Here is a 16,253-nt window from a genome sequence, read left to right as displayed (position 1 = left end):
ACCCTTCTTCCTCAATCTGAGAATACCTTCACTCTACATCCAGAAATGTCCTGGATGCACGCACGGTGGGCTTCTCCGTCCCATCTTTCTAGTGCTGTAAAAGCACCAGCCCATCCCTGTAAAGGGAAAAGTTGCGTGTCAGCACAAGTTATTTGTCGGCATCAAAATGGGCCAACAAGTTAGATTACAACATCCTTGGCGAAAGCCTCTGGCTGTGGAGCTTCCCAGGAGAATTTCTGTATTTTCTTAGTAGGGCCTGCAAGGGGGTCAGCATGGAAGGCAAATTCAGGATATTTTTTCCATAATAAGTAGCCAATCCCAGAAAAGATTTCAACCCTGTGGAGTTGATGCCTCCTTGATTGTTTTTAGCTTCTACTGGGTCTAATCCGCTGCCATCTACCGGGTAGCCCAAGTAGGTTACTTCAGCTGCTTGGAAGATGCATTTCTCCCTCATCAAACACACTCCCGTTTTTGAAAATCTCTGCAAGACCTTTTTGAAAGGATGCCAGGTGTTCCTGTTCCGAAGCCCCCATGACCAGGACGTCATCCATCTACACTGCTACTTGGGTTGCCCTTGAAGAACGTTCTCCATGACTCACTGGAAAATGGCACGCTGATGAGATTGAAGGGCAAGCGAGTTTACTTCTATTGTCCCTTGTTCACATTTATCACATATTTCTGGGAGGACTCATCCAATACAAGCTGAAGATAGACGTGGCCCATGTCCAAGTTGGTGGACATCTGGCCACCTATTGAGTTAGCATAGAGGTCTTTGATTCTGAGCAGGGGTGCCTATCAAGTTTGGGAAACCGGCTGACTGTATAATCCCTATGACAAACTGATTTTCTGGACTTAAAAAACAGCCACTACAGGCACTGCCCATTATGCAAATTGCACAGGCCTTATTCTACCTAAACTTTCAAGACACCCGAGCTCGGTTTCCAATTTCTCCAGAACGGAGTATAGAACTGGTCTTGCCCTAGGTTTAGATCGGGATCGATGTAGATCTTGGCCTTGGCCCCTTGTATTTTTTTCAAGACTTTCTTGGAAACTTCCAGGGCATCGACTGGACTTTGTACAATCACCGAACTCCGAGCCTAAAGATCTCCAACCCCATCAGCCGGATCTTCTGGAGCCAATCTCTCCCCATGAAACTTGATCCTTTTGTGTGGGGTGAGTTATTTGCTGTCTTGAAGTCACTGAGACCACGGTGGTGATTTTTACTTGTAAAGATTCCCGTGTGCAGGTGGCGAGCCTGGACTTTGTGTCTTCCAAAGTTAGGAGTTGGATGCCAGGTTGGAGGTGTTTGTGTGTATGTTCTATGACGGAGACCAGTTAGGGATGTATCAAATTCCCATTATGGGTATCCAATATGATGTCCAGCAGTAGTAAGGAAATTATTGGAGAGGAATCTTCGAGACAGGATTTATTCCCACTTGGAAATAAGTGGACGTATTTGTGAAGGGGAGGTCATGTCTCACTAACTTGATCGAGTTTTTCGAGGAAGCGACGAAGATGATTGATGAAGATAGGGCAGTGGATGTTGTCTACATGGACTTCAGTAAGGCCTTTGATAAGGTCCCTCATGGCAGACGGGTGCAGAAGGTGAAGTCGCATGGGATCAGAGGTGAGGTGGCAAGGTGGATACAAAACTGGCTCGGTCAAAGAAGACAAAGGGTAGCAGTGGAAGGGTGCGTTTCTGAATGGAGGGCTGTGACAAGTGGCAGTAGTCAGAGATCAGTGCTGGGACCTTTGCTGTTTGTAATATATATTAAATATATAAATGATTTGGAGGAAAATGTAACTGGTTTGATTAGTAAGTTTGCGCACGACACAAAGATTGATAGATTTGCGGATAGCAATGAGGAACATCAGAGGATACAGCAGGACATAGATCGGTTAGAGACTTGGGCGGAGAGGTGGTAGATGGAGTTTAATCTGGACAAATGTGAGGTCATGCATTTTGAAGGTCTAATACAGAAAGGAAATACACAGTAAATGGCAGAACCCTTAAGAGTATTGATAGGCAAAGGGATCTGGGTGTACAGGTACACAGGTCACTGAAAGTGGCAATGCAGATGCAGAAGGCAGTCAAGAAGGCATACATCGGCCGGGGCACTGAGTTTAAAAATTGGTAAGTCATGTTGCAGCTTTATAGAACCTTATTTAGGCCGCACTTGGAATATAGTGTTAAATTCTGGTCGCCACACGACCAGAAGGATGTGGAGACTTTGGAGAGGGTACAGAAAAGATTTACCAGGATGTTGCCTGGTATGAAGGGCATTAGCTATGAGGAGAGGTTGGAGAAACTTTGTTTGTTCTCACTGGAGCGATGGAGGTTGAGTGGTGATCTGATAGAAGTTTACAAGATTATGAGGGGCATGGACAGAGTGAATCATCAGAAGCTTTTTTCCAGGGTGAAGAGTCAGTTACTAGGGGGCACTGGTTTCAGGTGCGAGGGGCAAGGTTTAAAGGAGGTGTACGAGACAGATTTTTTTTTTTACACAGAGGGTGGTGGGTGCCTGTAACTCGCTGCCGGGGGAGGTAGTGGAAGCAGATACGACAGTGACTTTAAGGGGCATCTTGACAAATACTTGAATAGGATGGGAATGGAGGGATATGGTCCCCAGAACCGTAGAGGGTTTTAGTTAAGTCAGGCAGCATGGTCGGTGCAGGCTTGGAGGGCCTGTTCCTTTGTTCTTTGGGGTTAGCCATTTACCAGTAATTCTGCAATTGAGGGCAGCCTTTGTTGTGGTGATGTGATTCTGTTGTATATCCCTGACTCTGGAAGAAGGAATAGCAGCATGGTACCGTCAGGTATTGGCCATGGTTTCTTCACGAGGCGGCACGCGTTTTGCCTATTCCTAAAATTTCACCTTGGCTGTGCCCTTTGGCAGTACTTGTAATAATTTATTGTGTTGCATCTGCAACTCTCTGGCCAATGTTCCCTAACACTCTTCGGTCATTATTGCCTTTCGTTGACTGTTTCATGGTGTTTTAAAGCTCCGATCTTGCAAAGGGTCCTTTAACACCTGCTTTACACAAGCACTCTCTATTGAAGACTGTTTACACAATGACACACTCCCCAGTTGGATGACTTTGCTGGCTGATGCCCCCTGCAGCTCCTGAGCACCTCGTCTGCATTCTTCTGACATTAGGTTATTGGAACTATTTGTTGTAAATCCAGACTGAGTTATGCCGACAGCTTCTTTTGGTGAGTTAGGTTATTTATGCTGCATACCAATCTATATCACCACAATTCATCCAGAGGCAGCCTGACTTCACAAATGTTCTGCTAATTTTCAGAATCCAGACAAGAATTGGGTGACAGTTTCCCTATAGGTTTCTCGGCCACGTTGAAGCAGTATCTGGAGTATCTGGAGTGTAACATATCTGGAGTATAATAAAGGGCTTCGGGTCACAGTGGTTTTTCCCCTCGGTCTACTAGTTCATCAAAAGTTTAAGTCAGGGGCGTGGGGCAAGGTCAAACTTTTAAAATCACACTGAATGTCAGGGCCTCGCATGCTGTCAACAACATTACATTTGTTTTTCATCTCCTTCAATGTTGCGAACATGAAATTAGTAATGCTTGCACTCTGTACACTGCGATCATAAGGTTCAGGTTTCCCAAGAAGAAACATATTTGCTTTTCATTACTGAACAAGCTACTTGACGAATGGCGGTCGTCTGCAGAGGGGAAAAAAATGTTTTTTTATTCACTCCTCATCGCCAATGCAGTCAGCCTCCAAATCCACTTTCCCATCACCAGAAACCGTTTACTGAAAACCAAAAGGAAGAGCCGCAATCACGACTTACAGCAAGTCTGTATCCCAGGTCCAGCAGTCCGATTAAAGCCTCTGCTCAAGCAGCAGGTTTGTACTTCAAAAAGCTGCTAGAGCGATCTAATAACTATTTCCCATGTCCTTTATGGCCGTCATAACGCTCATAAACACAATTCATTGAACCAGGGCTAGGCCTCTGGTTTGATGATAATGGTGGAGTGATGGGTGTGTCATGCTATTATCGAATAGATTGAGGTGATAAGCAATGCTGCACCTGATAAATCTATCACATTTCACAAGGGCAGAGCATCGCACAACACCACACCCACTCCTCAGTTTAAAGAAGGTACTTCATCTCCAACACAGGCTGTGCGCTGAGTCTTACCAACATTGTCATGAACAAGTGAATCTGCCACAAGTTCAGCCTGGAAAGTTCAGTCAGTAATCGTGCTGCCAAGACAATCCTGATTGGGAAAATTTGCCTCTTTTTCTAGACCATTTCAGAGGGCAGTGAGTAGTCAACCACATTTCTGTGTGATTGGATCCACATACAGGCCAGCTTGAGTCAGGACAGCAGGTCTCCTCAGCTAAAGTCACAGGTAAGATGCCTGAAGATTGAAGGGTGGCAAATGTTGTGCGTTTGTTTAAGAAGGGTTGCAGGGAAAAGCCTGGGAACTACAGGGCGGTGAGCCTCACATCTGTAGTGGGTAAATTGTTAGAAGGTATTTTGAGAGACAGGAGCTACAGGCATTTAGAGATGCAACAACTGATCGGGGACAGTCAGCGTGGTTTTGTGAGTGGAAAATCAGGTCTCTCAAATTTGATTGAGTTTTTTGAAGGGGTAACCAAGAAGGTAGATGAGGGGAGTGCAGTTGATGTTGTCGATATGGACTTTAGCAAGATCTTTGACAAGGTACCACATGGTAGGTTGTTGCATAAGGTTAGATTTCACGGGATCCAGGGTGAGGTAGCCAAATGGAGACATAATTGGCTTGATGACAGAAGAGAGGGTGGTTGTATAGGGTTGTTTTTCAAACTGGAAGCCTATGACTAGTGATGTGCCTCAGGGATCGGTGCTGGGTCTACTGTTATTTGTCATTCATATTAATGATTTGGATGAGGCATGGTTAGTAAGTTTGCAGATGACACCAAGATTGGTGGCATAGCGGATAGTGAAGACAGTTATCTCGGATTGCAACGGGATCTTGATCAATTGGGCCAGTGGACTGACGAATGGCAGATGGAGTTTAATTTAAATAAATGCGAGGTGATGCATTCTGGTAGATCGAACCAGGGCAGGACTTACTCAGTTAATGGTAGTACGTTGGTGAGAGTTACAGAACAAAGAGATCTAGGGGCACAAGTTCATAGCTCCTTGAAAGCGGACAGAGTGGTGAAGAAGGCATTCGGCATGCTTGGTTTCATTAGTCAGAACATTGAATACAGGAGTTGGGATGTCTTCAAGTTGTACAAGACATTGGTAAGGCCACATTTGGAATACTGTGTACAGTTCCGGTCACCCTATTATAGAAAGTATATTAAACTAGAAAGAGTGCAGAAAAGATTTACTAGGATGCTACTGGGACTTGATGGTTTGAGTTGTAAGGAGAGGCTGGATAGACTGGGACTTTTTTCTCTGGAGTGCAGAAGGCTGAGGAGTGATCTTATAGAGGTATATAAAATAGAGGTGCACAGATCAGCTACAGAGTCAATATATTTTCCCAAAGGTAGAGGAGACTAAACTAGAGGGCAGAGGTTTAAGGTGAGAGGGAAGAGATACAAAAGGGTCCAGAGGGGCAATTTTTTCACACAGAGGATGGCACGTGTCTGGAACAAGCTGCCAGAGGTAGTAGTAGATGCGGGTACAATTTTGTCTTTTAAAAAGCATTGAGAGAGTTACATGAGATGGGTATAGAGGGATATGGGACAAAAAGGCACAATTGGGACTAGCTTAGGGGTTAGAAAATGGGGCTGCATGGACAAGTTGGGCCGAAGCGCCTGTTTGCATGCTGTAAATCTCTATGACTCTATAAAGGGCCTTAGCGAAACAAATTGGTTTTGACGAACTATACAAACTGCCACAGTGAAATCAAAGCATGTTTCATGGTGTTTTAAAGCTCCGATCCCGCAAGGGCTCCTTTAACACTGGTTTACACAAGCACCTGAGTGGACCCAGTAATATCCCAATAAACTGCGTGGTGAGTGCAGCCAAGCTGCTGTCCCCGTGCGTGGTGAGTGCAGCCAAGCTGCTGTCCCCGTGCGTGGTGAGTGCAGCCAAGCTGCTGTCCCCGTGCGTGGTGAGTGCAGCCGAGCTGCTGCCCCCGTGCGTGGTGAGTGCAGCCAAGCTGCTGTCCCCGTGCGTGGTGAGTGCAGCCAAGCTGCTGTCTCCGTGCGTGGTGAGTGCAGCCAAGCTGCTGTCCCCGTGCGTGGTAAGTGCAGTCGAGCTGTGAAGTTTCCCTCTCCTCATACCTGGGTCTGGTGTAGACTTAAAGACAGGAATATTATCAGTCAATAACTCCATTATCAGTGCAGCGTGTGATTCCTTGTCTGCTGGAAGATTATCTGGACAGAACCTGCTCTTTTACCATCATTTGTCAATATATCCTGAAAGTTGTGTACTGATAGGAATAATGCAAACTAATTCTGTATTCCTCCCACTTACCCCATGTTCTTGTCCAGTGAAAATCCTCTCGTATGTTAACGTTAAGCTGACTCCATCCACTCCTCCTTCCATCGCCTGCACTAGTCTGTCCCGGTAGAATTTTGTCAATTGGAACAACTGGTAATCATCACAGTTTGTCAGGAACTGAGGGATTGTGGAGTTTGGATCTGTGAACACAAATGGAGAAAAATAAACATGTCAATGTGTTTCTATCCATGTTGTTACACTTCACTTTACAAGAAGCAACTGAAGCCTCCTGTGAACCGTATTATCAAACACCTTCTGGGAACACAGAAACATTCAGTGAAAGCTTATTTGACCTTATTCCAAGAACGAACTTAGCTCCAAATCCATGAACATCCACTGTTAATAAGAACATAAGAACACAAGAAATAGGAGCAGGAGTAGGCCATCTAGCCCCTCGAGCCTGCCCCGCCATTCAATAAGATCATGGCTGATCTGAAGTGGATCAGTTCCACTTACCCGCCTGATCCCTATAACCCCTAATTCCCTTACCGATCAGGAATCCATCTATCCGTGATTTAAACATATTCAACGAGGTAGCCTCCACCACTTCAGTGGGCAGAGAATTCCAGAGATTCACCACCCTCAGAGAAGAAGTTCCTCCTCAACTCTGTCCTAAACTGACCCCCCTTTATTTTGAGGCTGTGCCCTCTAGTTCTAGCTTCCTTTCTAAGTGGAAAGAATCTCTCCACCTCTAACCTATCCAGCCCCTTTTGTGCAAAGGGACCTGGGAGTCCTTGTGCATGAGACGCAAAAACCCAGCCTGCAGGTGCAACAGGTGATCAAGGCGGCAAATGGGATGTTGGCCTATATCGCAAGGGGGATAGAATATAAAAGCAGAGACGTCTTGCTGCATCTGCACAGGGCATTGGTGAGGCCGCAGCTGGAATACTGTGTGCAGTATTGGTCCGCTTATTTGCGGAAGGATATATTGGCCTTGGAGGGAGTGCAGAGAAGGTTCACCAGGTTGATCCCAGAGATGAGGGGTGTTGATTATGAGGAGAGACTGTGCAGATTGGGTTTGTACTTGTTGGAATTTAGAAGGCTGAGGGGGGATCTTATAGAGACCTATAATCTGACACAGGTAAAGCATTCAAATCGATTAAGAAGGTTATACCTGGACACTCAGAGAAACTCAGAAAATCTGGAAGAGTCAACATGAAAAGGGAAATCGTGCTGAACTAATTTACTGGAGTTCTTTGAAGGATCAGTGACACCGTGGATAAAGAGGAGCCTGTAGACATGCTGCACTTGGATTCCAGAGGCCATTTGAGGAGGTGCCACATCAAAGTTTTGTGGAAAATAAAAGGTGACAGTGCAGGGAGTAACATAATAGTATTGATAGAAGATTGGCTGGCTGGTAGAAAACAGAGTATTGATGAATGGGTGCTGTATCCGATTGGCCGGCTGGGACCAGTGGAAAGCTGCAAGCGTCTATGCTGTGGCATCAACTTGTTACAATTTTTATGAATGAAATAGACGAGAGAAGTGAAGGCATCAAGGTTAAATTTACAAATGATACAAACATCGGTAGAAAAGGTTCTTGTGAAGAGGATATAAGGAGGTTGTGCATGGGTGAGTAAGTAAAACTGACAGATGGAGTATTATGTGGGAGAATGTGAATCTGTTTGCTTTGGCAGGGAGGATAAAAGAAACAGTATTACTAAACAGGAGAATGGCTGCAGGATTCTGATGCATTTGGATTTGGGTGTTCTCGTGCATGAGTCAGAAAAAAATAATTTGCAGGTACAGCAAGTCATTGAAAGGCGAATGGAATATCGTCCTTTATTTTGAGGGGACTTGAAGATAAAAGGATATTATGCTTCAGATTTACAGGGAATTGGGAAGACCACGTCTCAAATGGCTGATGAACAGCAGTTGGAGTTTAATTTACATCAATGCGAGGTGATGCATTTTGGTAGATCGAACCAGGGGAGGACTTACTCAGTTAATGGTAGGGCGTTGGTGAGAGTGACAGAACAAAGGGATCTTGGGGAACAGGTTCATAGCTCCTTGGAAGTGGAGTCACAGGTGGACAGAATGGTGAAGGCGGCATTTAGCATGTTTGGTTTCATTGGTCAGAACATTGAATAAAGGAGTTGGGACGTCTTGTTGAAGTTGTACAAGACATTGGTGAGGCCACACTTGGAATACTGTGTGCAGTTCTGATCACCCTCTTATAGAAAGGATATTATTAAACAAGAAAGAGTGCAAAAAAGATTATTTACGAGGATGCTACTGGGACTTGATGGTTTGAGGTTTAAGGCGAGGCTGCATAGACTGAGACTGTTTTCCCTGGAGCGTAGGAGGCTTAGGGGACATCTTATAGAGTCTGTAAATTAATGAGGGGCAACTTTTCCCAAATGTAGGGGGAGTCTAAAACTAGAGGGCATAGGTTTAGGGAGAGAGGGGAGAGATACAATTTTTTCCACAGAGAGTAGTGAGTGTCTGGAACAAGTTGCCAGAGATGGGAGTGGAGTCAGATACAATTGTGTCTTTTAAAAAGCATTTAGAAGTTATATGGGTAAGATGTGTATGGAGGGATATGGGCCAAATGCAGGCAATTGGGACTAGCTTATTGGTTAACAAAAAAGGGTGGCATGAACAAGATGGGCCGAAGGGCCTCTTTCCATTCTGTAAACCTCTATGACTCTAGGAATATTATGCCCAGTTAATTCGGGCGGCATGGTCAGTCGAAGAGGACCTAAGGACCTGTTCCTGTGCTGTAATTTGCTTTGATGGAGTCAGTGAGATCAGACATTGTGTAACCCGGGGAGGATGGAGTCAGTGAGATCAGACAGTGTGCAACCCAGGGAGGATGGAGTCAGTGAGATCAGACAGTGTGTAACCCGGGGAGGATGGAGTCAGTGAGATCAGACAGTGTGTAACCCGGGGAGGATGGAGTCAGTGAGATCAGACAGTGTGTAACCCGGGGAGGATGGAGTCAGTGAGATCAGACAGTGTGTAACCCGGGGGGGATGGAGTCAGTAAGATCAGACAGTGTGTAACCCGGGGAGGATGGAGTCAGTGAGATCAGACATTGTGTAACCCAGGGAGGATGGAGTCAGTGAGATCAGACAGTGTGTAACCCGGGGAGGATGGAGTCAGTGAGATCAGACAGTGTGTAACCCGGGGAGGATGGAGTCAGTGAGACCAGACAGTGTGTAACCCGGGGAGGATGGAGTCAGTGAGATCAGATAGTGTGTAACCCGGGGAGGATGGAGTCAGTGAGATCAGACAGTGTGTAACCCGGGGAGGATGGAGTCAGTGAGGTCAGACAGTGTGTACCCCGGGGAGAGTGGACAGATTAGCGAGAGGCAACATGGTTTTGTGAAGGGGAGGTCGTGTCTCACTAACTTCATCGAGTTTTTTGAGGAAGTGGTGAAGATGTTTGATGAGGGTAGGGCAGTGGATGTTGTTTATATAGACTTCAGTAAGGCCTTTGACAAGGTCCATCATGGCAGACTGGTGCAGGTGAAGTCGCATGGGACCAGGGGTGAGCTGGCAAGGTGGATACAGAACTGGCTCAGTCAAAGAAGACAGAGGGTAGAAGTGGAAGGGTGTGTTTCTGAATGGAGGCCTGTGACAAGTAACGTTCCTCATGGATCAGTGCTTGAACCTTTGCTGTTCCTAATATATTTGGAGGACAATGTAACGAGATTGATTTGTAAGTTCGTGGACGACAGATAAGTTGGTGGATTTGCGGATAGCGATGATGACCGTCAAAGGATACAGCAGGATATAGATCGGTTGGAGGCTTGGGTGGAGAGATGGCAGATAGAGTTTAATCCAGACATATGTGAGGTAATGCATTTTGAAAGGTCTAATACAGATAGGAAATATACAGTAAATGACAGAACCCTTAAGATTATTGATTGGCAGAGGGAACTGGGTGTACAGGGACACAGGTCACTGAAAGTGGCAATGCAGGTGGAGAAGGTAGTCAAGAAGGCAAAAGCACGCTTGCCTTCATCGGTTGGGGCATTGAGCTTAAAAATTGGCAAGACATGTTGCAGCTTTATAGAACCTTAGTTAGGCTGCGCTGGGAAAAATAATGTTCAATACTGGTCGTCACACTACCAGAAGGATCTGGAGGCTTTGGAGAGGGTACAGAAAGGATGTTGCCTGGTATGGAGGGCATTAGCTATGAAGAGAGTTTGGAGAAATTTGGTTTGTCCTCACTGGAACGACGGAGGTTGAGGGGCGACTTGATAGAAGTCTACAAGATTATGAGGGGCATGGACAGAGTGGATAGTCAGAAACTGCTTCCCAGGGTGGAAGAGTCAATTATTAGGGAGCATAGGTTTAAGGTGCGAAGGGCAAGACTTAAAGGAGATGTACGAGGCAAGTTTTTTTACACTGAGGGTGGTGGGTGTCTGGAACTCACTGCCGGGGGAGGTAGTCGAAGCAGATACGATAGTGAGTTTCAAGGGGCATTTGGACAAATACATAAATAGGATGGGAATAGAGTGATAGGGTCCCTGGAAGGGTTGGGGATTTTAGTTAATTCGGGCAGCATGGTCAGGCTAAGAGGGCCTAAGGACCTGTTCCTGTGCTGTAATTTTCGTTGATGGAGTCAGTGAGACCAGACAGTGTGTAACCCGGGGAGGATGGAGTCAGTGAGATCAGACAGTGTGTAACCCGGGGAGGATGGAGTCAGTGAGATCAGACAGTGTGTAACCCGGGGAGGATGGAGTCAGTGAGATCAGACAGTGTGTAACCCGGGGAGGATGGAGTCAGTGAGATCAGACAGTGTGTAACCCGGGGAGGATGGAGTCAGTGAGATCAGACAGTGTGTAACCCGGGGAGGATGGAGTCAGTGAGATCAGACAGTGTGTAACGCAGGGAGGATGGAGTCAGTGAGATCAGTGTGTAACCCGGGGAGGATGGGGTCAGTGAGATCAAACAGTGTGTAACCCGGGGAGGATGGAGTCAGTGAGATCAGACAGTGTGTAATCCGGGGAGGATGGAGTCAGTGGCTCAGTTCAGTAGTTGCCATCCAAAGTAAACATCCGAACACTACAGAAATAATAAAAGGAAGGACCAATTAAGCCAGGTTCGATCCTGAGATTTGACTTGTCCAGTGGTATCAGCTGGAATCTTAACTCACTGTTTAAACCGTGCTGCAGTTTGTTGGGGTGTATTTTACCGTCCCACATGGCAGGAGAATCAGAGCGGGGGAGGGGCAGATCATGGAAAGGTCTGTTGATCTCGAGTGGGATTTTCTGGTTTCGTCACTGTCTAGATTCACCTTATAGCCACCAGTTATCTATTGGACAGTACCAGAGCTCATAAGAACATAAGAAATAGGAGCAGGAGTAGGCCATCTAGCCCCTCGAGCCTGCCCCGCCATTCAATAAGATCATGGCTGATCTGACGTGGATCAGTACCACTTACCCGCCTGATCCCCATAACCCTTAATTCCCTTACCGATCAGGAATCCATCCATCCGCGCTTTAAACATATTCAGCGAGGTAGCCTCCACCACCTCAGTGGGCAGAGAATTCCAGTGATTCACCACCCTCTGGGAGAAGAAGCTCCCTACATCTGTGACTGGGATGAACCTCTAGATGGTCACTCAATTCCTCTTCCTGCTCAGACCCTGTTCTCTTTTAACTTTGTATTTGAACCATTGATTCTTGCTCAAAATCTGGAACTTTGTCCTGTATGAAATTACGATTTTATTTATTTTCTGAACCTACCCGCATCCATTTTCACTCTTGTTGAAGATGTTGGATCTGATCCTTCAGCCCCGGTGGTGTTAGACGATCCCATATTCTGACACCCTATAACAAATACAATTTTCCACATAAAATTCCACCGAGAAACTCCTCATAACAGCCATACATTTTACATGTAATATTTCAGGAAATTTATTTGCGACGCGGAGTCACTGCTAATTCTGTTCAATTTTCGAAATATAAAGAGGTGCTGGAAAATCCCAACAGGTCTGGCAGCATCTGACGGAAAGAAAATAGAGTAAACATGTTGAGTCCACGATGACTCTTGGTTCGAACCCCAATGTTATCTCTGTTTCTCTCTCCACGATGCTGCCACAGCTACTGAGTTTTTCCATATTTTCTGTTTTTGTTCCAGATCGCCAGTATTTCATTCTTACTCGACCTGTGTATTCAGATTTGAAACGCGTCCAGGCAAGCCCAGGCAATCTGCAAATGTTCTTTCTCCATTGGGCTTGGCTTTCTTTCAGCAGCATCACAGGTAGAGACCGCTGACATTCCCTGTCAGTCCTCAATAACCAGTTATTAATAATTATAATTTAAATTATGCTCAGTTCCAGACAAGAAGCTAAGTTGTTTGAGCTCAATATAGGCAGTTCCCAATACCAGCTATCTATAGGACAATTCCAGTACTCAGGAACTCCCTCACCCGTGACGCTGATGTCACTCACTTCCCTCTTTCTACCCAGCCACTAGAAATATTTACCTCACAAAATGCAGCATCTCTCCTGGAACCAAACATAGTTTTACTTCCAATTATTAATAAGTAGTTTCAGTTTCCTCAGGACTTCTTTGTCTGGTAAACTAACAGTCCAGGCTCAATTCCCTATCAAATCTATCCATTGAGTCATCTGGAGAAGAGCTTTTTGCTTCATTCAGACACTTGCACGTGCAAAGACCTCTGTGTGTCGGATAGATTCCAATTATCAGATTAGCAAAGTAATCTGTTGCGCAATTAATAACCGGTCTCAGTTTCCAAAGGACCTGTTTGTTTGGTAAACTCACAGTGCGGGTGCAATTCCCTCTCTATCAAATCTATCCATTGTGTCATCTGGAGAAGAGCTCATTGATTATTACAGACACTGCACGCTTCCAGGTGCAAAGATCGGTGTCTATCTGACACCTGCACCAGTCTGCCATGAGGGGCCTTGTCAAAGGATCATTAAGATCATTGAAAGAATGTGCCCGCTTTGCTATGGGTACGATTGTGCAAAGCCCGACTGTGATTTACTTCAAGGTGAAAGTGAATGGAAAATTTGGGTTTGGGGGTAAAAAGCTACAGGAGGATGGAGTCAGTGAGATCAGACAGTGTGAAACCCGGGGAGGATGGAGTCAGTGAGATCAGACAGTGTGTAACCCGGGGAGGATGGAGTCAGTGAGATCAGACAGTGTGTAACCCGGGGAGGATGGAGTCAGTGAGATCAGACAGTGTGTAACCCGGGGAGGATGGAGTCAGTGAGATCAGGCAGTTTGTAACCCGGGGAGGATGGAGTCAGTGAGATCAGGCAGTGTGTAACCCGGGGAGGATGGAGTCAGTGAGTTCAGACAGTGTGTAACCCGGGGAGGATGGAGTCAGTGAGATCAGACAGTGTGTAACCCGGGGAGGATGCAGTCAGTGAGATCAGACAGTGTGTAACCCGGGGAGGATGGAGTCAGTGAGATCAGACAGTGTGTAACCCGGGGAGGATGGAGTCAGTGAGATCAGACAGTGTGTAACCCGGGGAGGATGGAGTCAGTGAGATCAGACAGTGTGTAACCCGGGGAGGATGGAGTCAGTGAGATCAGACAGTGTGTAACCCGGGGAGGATGGAGTCAGTGAGATCAGACAGTGTGTAACCCGGGGAGGATGGAGTCAGTGAGATCAGACAGTGTGTAACCCGGGGAGGATGGAGTCAGTGAGATCAGACAGTGTGTAACCCGGGGAGGATGGAGTCAGTGAGATCAGACAGTGTGTAACCCGGGGAGGATGCGGTCAGTGAGATCAGACAGTGTGTAACCCGGGGAGGATGGAGTCAGTGGCTCAGTTCAGTAGTTGCCATCCAAAGTAAACATCCGAACACTACATAAATAATAAAAGTTAGGATCAATTAAGCCAGGTTCGATCCTGAGATTTGACTTGTCCAGTGGTATCAGCTGGAATTTTAACTCACTGTTTAAACCGTGCTGCAGTTTGTTGGGGTGTATTTTACCGTCCCACATGGCAGGAGAATCAGAGCGGGGGAGGGGCAGATCATGGAAAGGTCTGTTGATCTCGAGTGGGATTTTCTGGTTTCGTCACTGTCTAGATTCACCTTATAGCCCCCAGCTATCTATTGGACAGTACCAGAGCTCCCTCCATCTGTGACTGGGATGAACCTCTAGATGGTCACTCAATTCCTCTTCCTGCTCAGACCCTGTTCTCTTTTAACTTTGTATTTGAACCGTTGATTCTTGCTCAAAATCTGGAACTTTGTCCTGTAAGAAATTACGATTTTAATTATTTTCTGAACCTACCCGCATCCATTTTCACTCTTGTTGAAGATGTTGGATCTGATCCTTCAGCCATGGTGGTGTTAGACGATCCCGTATTCTGACACCCTGTAACAAATACAAGTTTCCATGTAAAATTCCACCGAGAAACTCCCCATAACAGCCATACATTTTACATGTAATATTTCAGGAAATTTCTTTGTGACGTGGAGTCACTGCTAATTCTGTTCAATTCTTGAAATATAAAGAGAAGGTGCTGGAAAATCCCAACAGGTCTGGCAGCATCTGAGGGAAGAAAACAGAGTAAACATGTTGAGTCCACGATGACTCTTGGGTCGAACCCCAATGTTATCTCTGTTTCTCTCTCCACGATGCTGCCACAGCTACTGAGATTTTCCAGCATTTTCTGTTTTTGTTCCAGATCTCCAGTCGTTCATTTTTACTCGACCTGTGTATTCAGATTTGAAACGCGTCCAGGCAAGCCCAGGCAATCTGCAAATGTTCTTTCTCCATTGGGCTTGGCTTTCTTTCAGCAGCATCACAGGTAGAGACCGCTGACATTCCCTGTCAGTCCTCAATAACCAGTTATTAATAATTATAATTTAAATTATGCTCAGTTCCAGACAAGAAGCTAAGTTGTTTGAGCTCAATATAGGCAGTTCCCAATACCAGCTATCTATAGGACAATTCCAGTACTCAGGAACTCCCTCACCTGTGACGCTGATGTCACTCCAGATGGTCACTCACTTCCCTCTTTCTACCCAGCCACTAGAAATATTTACCTCACAAAATGCAGCATCTCTCCTGGAACCAAACATAGTTTTACTTCCAATTATTAATAAGTAGTTTCAGTTTCCTCAGGACTTCTTTGTCTGGTAAACTAACAGTCCAGGCTCAATTCCCTATCAAATCTATCCATTGTGTCATCTGGAGAAGAGCTTTTTGCTTCATTCAGACACTTGCACGTGCAAAGACCTCTGTGTGTCGGATAGATTCTAATTATCAGATTAGCAAAGTAATCTGTTGCGCAATTAATAACCGGTCTCAGTTTCCAAAGGACCTGTTTGTTTGGTAAACTCACAGTGCGGGTGCAATTCCCTCTCTATCAAATCTATCCATTGTCTCATCTGGAGAAGAGCTCATTGATTATCACAGACACTGCACGCTTCCAGGTGCAAAGATCGGTGTCTATCTGACACCTGCACCAGTCTGCCATGAGGGACCCAGTCAAAGGATCATTAAGATCATTGAAAGAATGTGTCCGCTTTGCTATGGGTACGATTGTGCAAAGCCCGACTGTGATTTACTTCAAGGTGAAAGTGAATGGAAAATTTGGGTTTGAGGGTATAAAGCAACAGGAGGATGGAGTCAGTGAGATCAGACAGTGTGTCACCGGGGGAGGATGGAGTCAGTGAGATCAGACAGTGTGTAACCCGGGGAGGTTGGAGTCAGTGAGATCAGACAGTGTGTAACCCGGGGAGGATGGAGTCAGTGAGATCAGACAGTGTGTCACCCGGGGAGGATGGAGTCAGTGAGATCAGACAGTGTGTAACCCGGGGAGGATGGAGTCAGTGAGAT

At 45.9% G+C, this 16,253-nt stretch overlaps 1 protein-coding gene across 6 annotated transcripts in view; it reads right to left on the bottom strand.

The window, feature by feature from the left end:
- The window catches only part of LOC144483448 (NACHT, LRR and PYD domains-containing protein 3-like), a 396,724-nt gene that overhangs the window by 46,755 nt on the left and 333,716 nt on the right, over nucleotides 1–16,253 (bottom strand). For 3 of the 6 annotated variants that reach the window (XM_078202134.1, XM_078202137.1, XM_078202135.1), the window contains 3 exons: nucleotides 14,700–14,783; nucleotides 12,171–12,254; nucleotides 6,445–6,611 (listed from right to left, as the gene is read on the bottom strand). In XM_078202134.1, coding sequence (XP_078058260.1) covers nucleotides 6,445–6,611; nucleotides 12,171–12,254; nucleotides 14,700–14,783 — 335 coding nt within the window. The remainder of the gene's footprint in view (nucleotides 1–6,444; nucleotides 6,612–12,170; nucleotides 12,255–14,699; nucleotides 14,784–16,253) is intronic. The other 3 variants (XM_078202136.1, XM_078202138.1, XM_078202133.1) reach the window with 2 other exon arrangements.

This window comes from Mustelus asterias, unplaced genomic scaffold (genome assembly GCF_964213995.1).
Source record: "Mustelus asterias unplaced genomic scaffold, sMusAst1.hap1.1 HAP1_SCAFFOLD_69, whole genome shotgun sequence".
NCBI lineage: Eukaryota > Metazoa > Chordata > Chondrichthyes > Carcharhiniformes > Triakidae > Mustelus > Mustelus asterias.
Note: the sequence above shows the minus strand (reverse complement) of the source record. Positions and strands in the feature narration are given on the sequence as shown.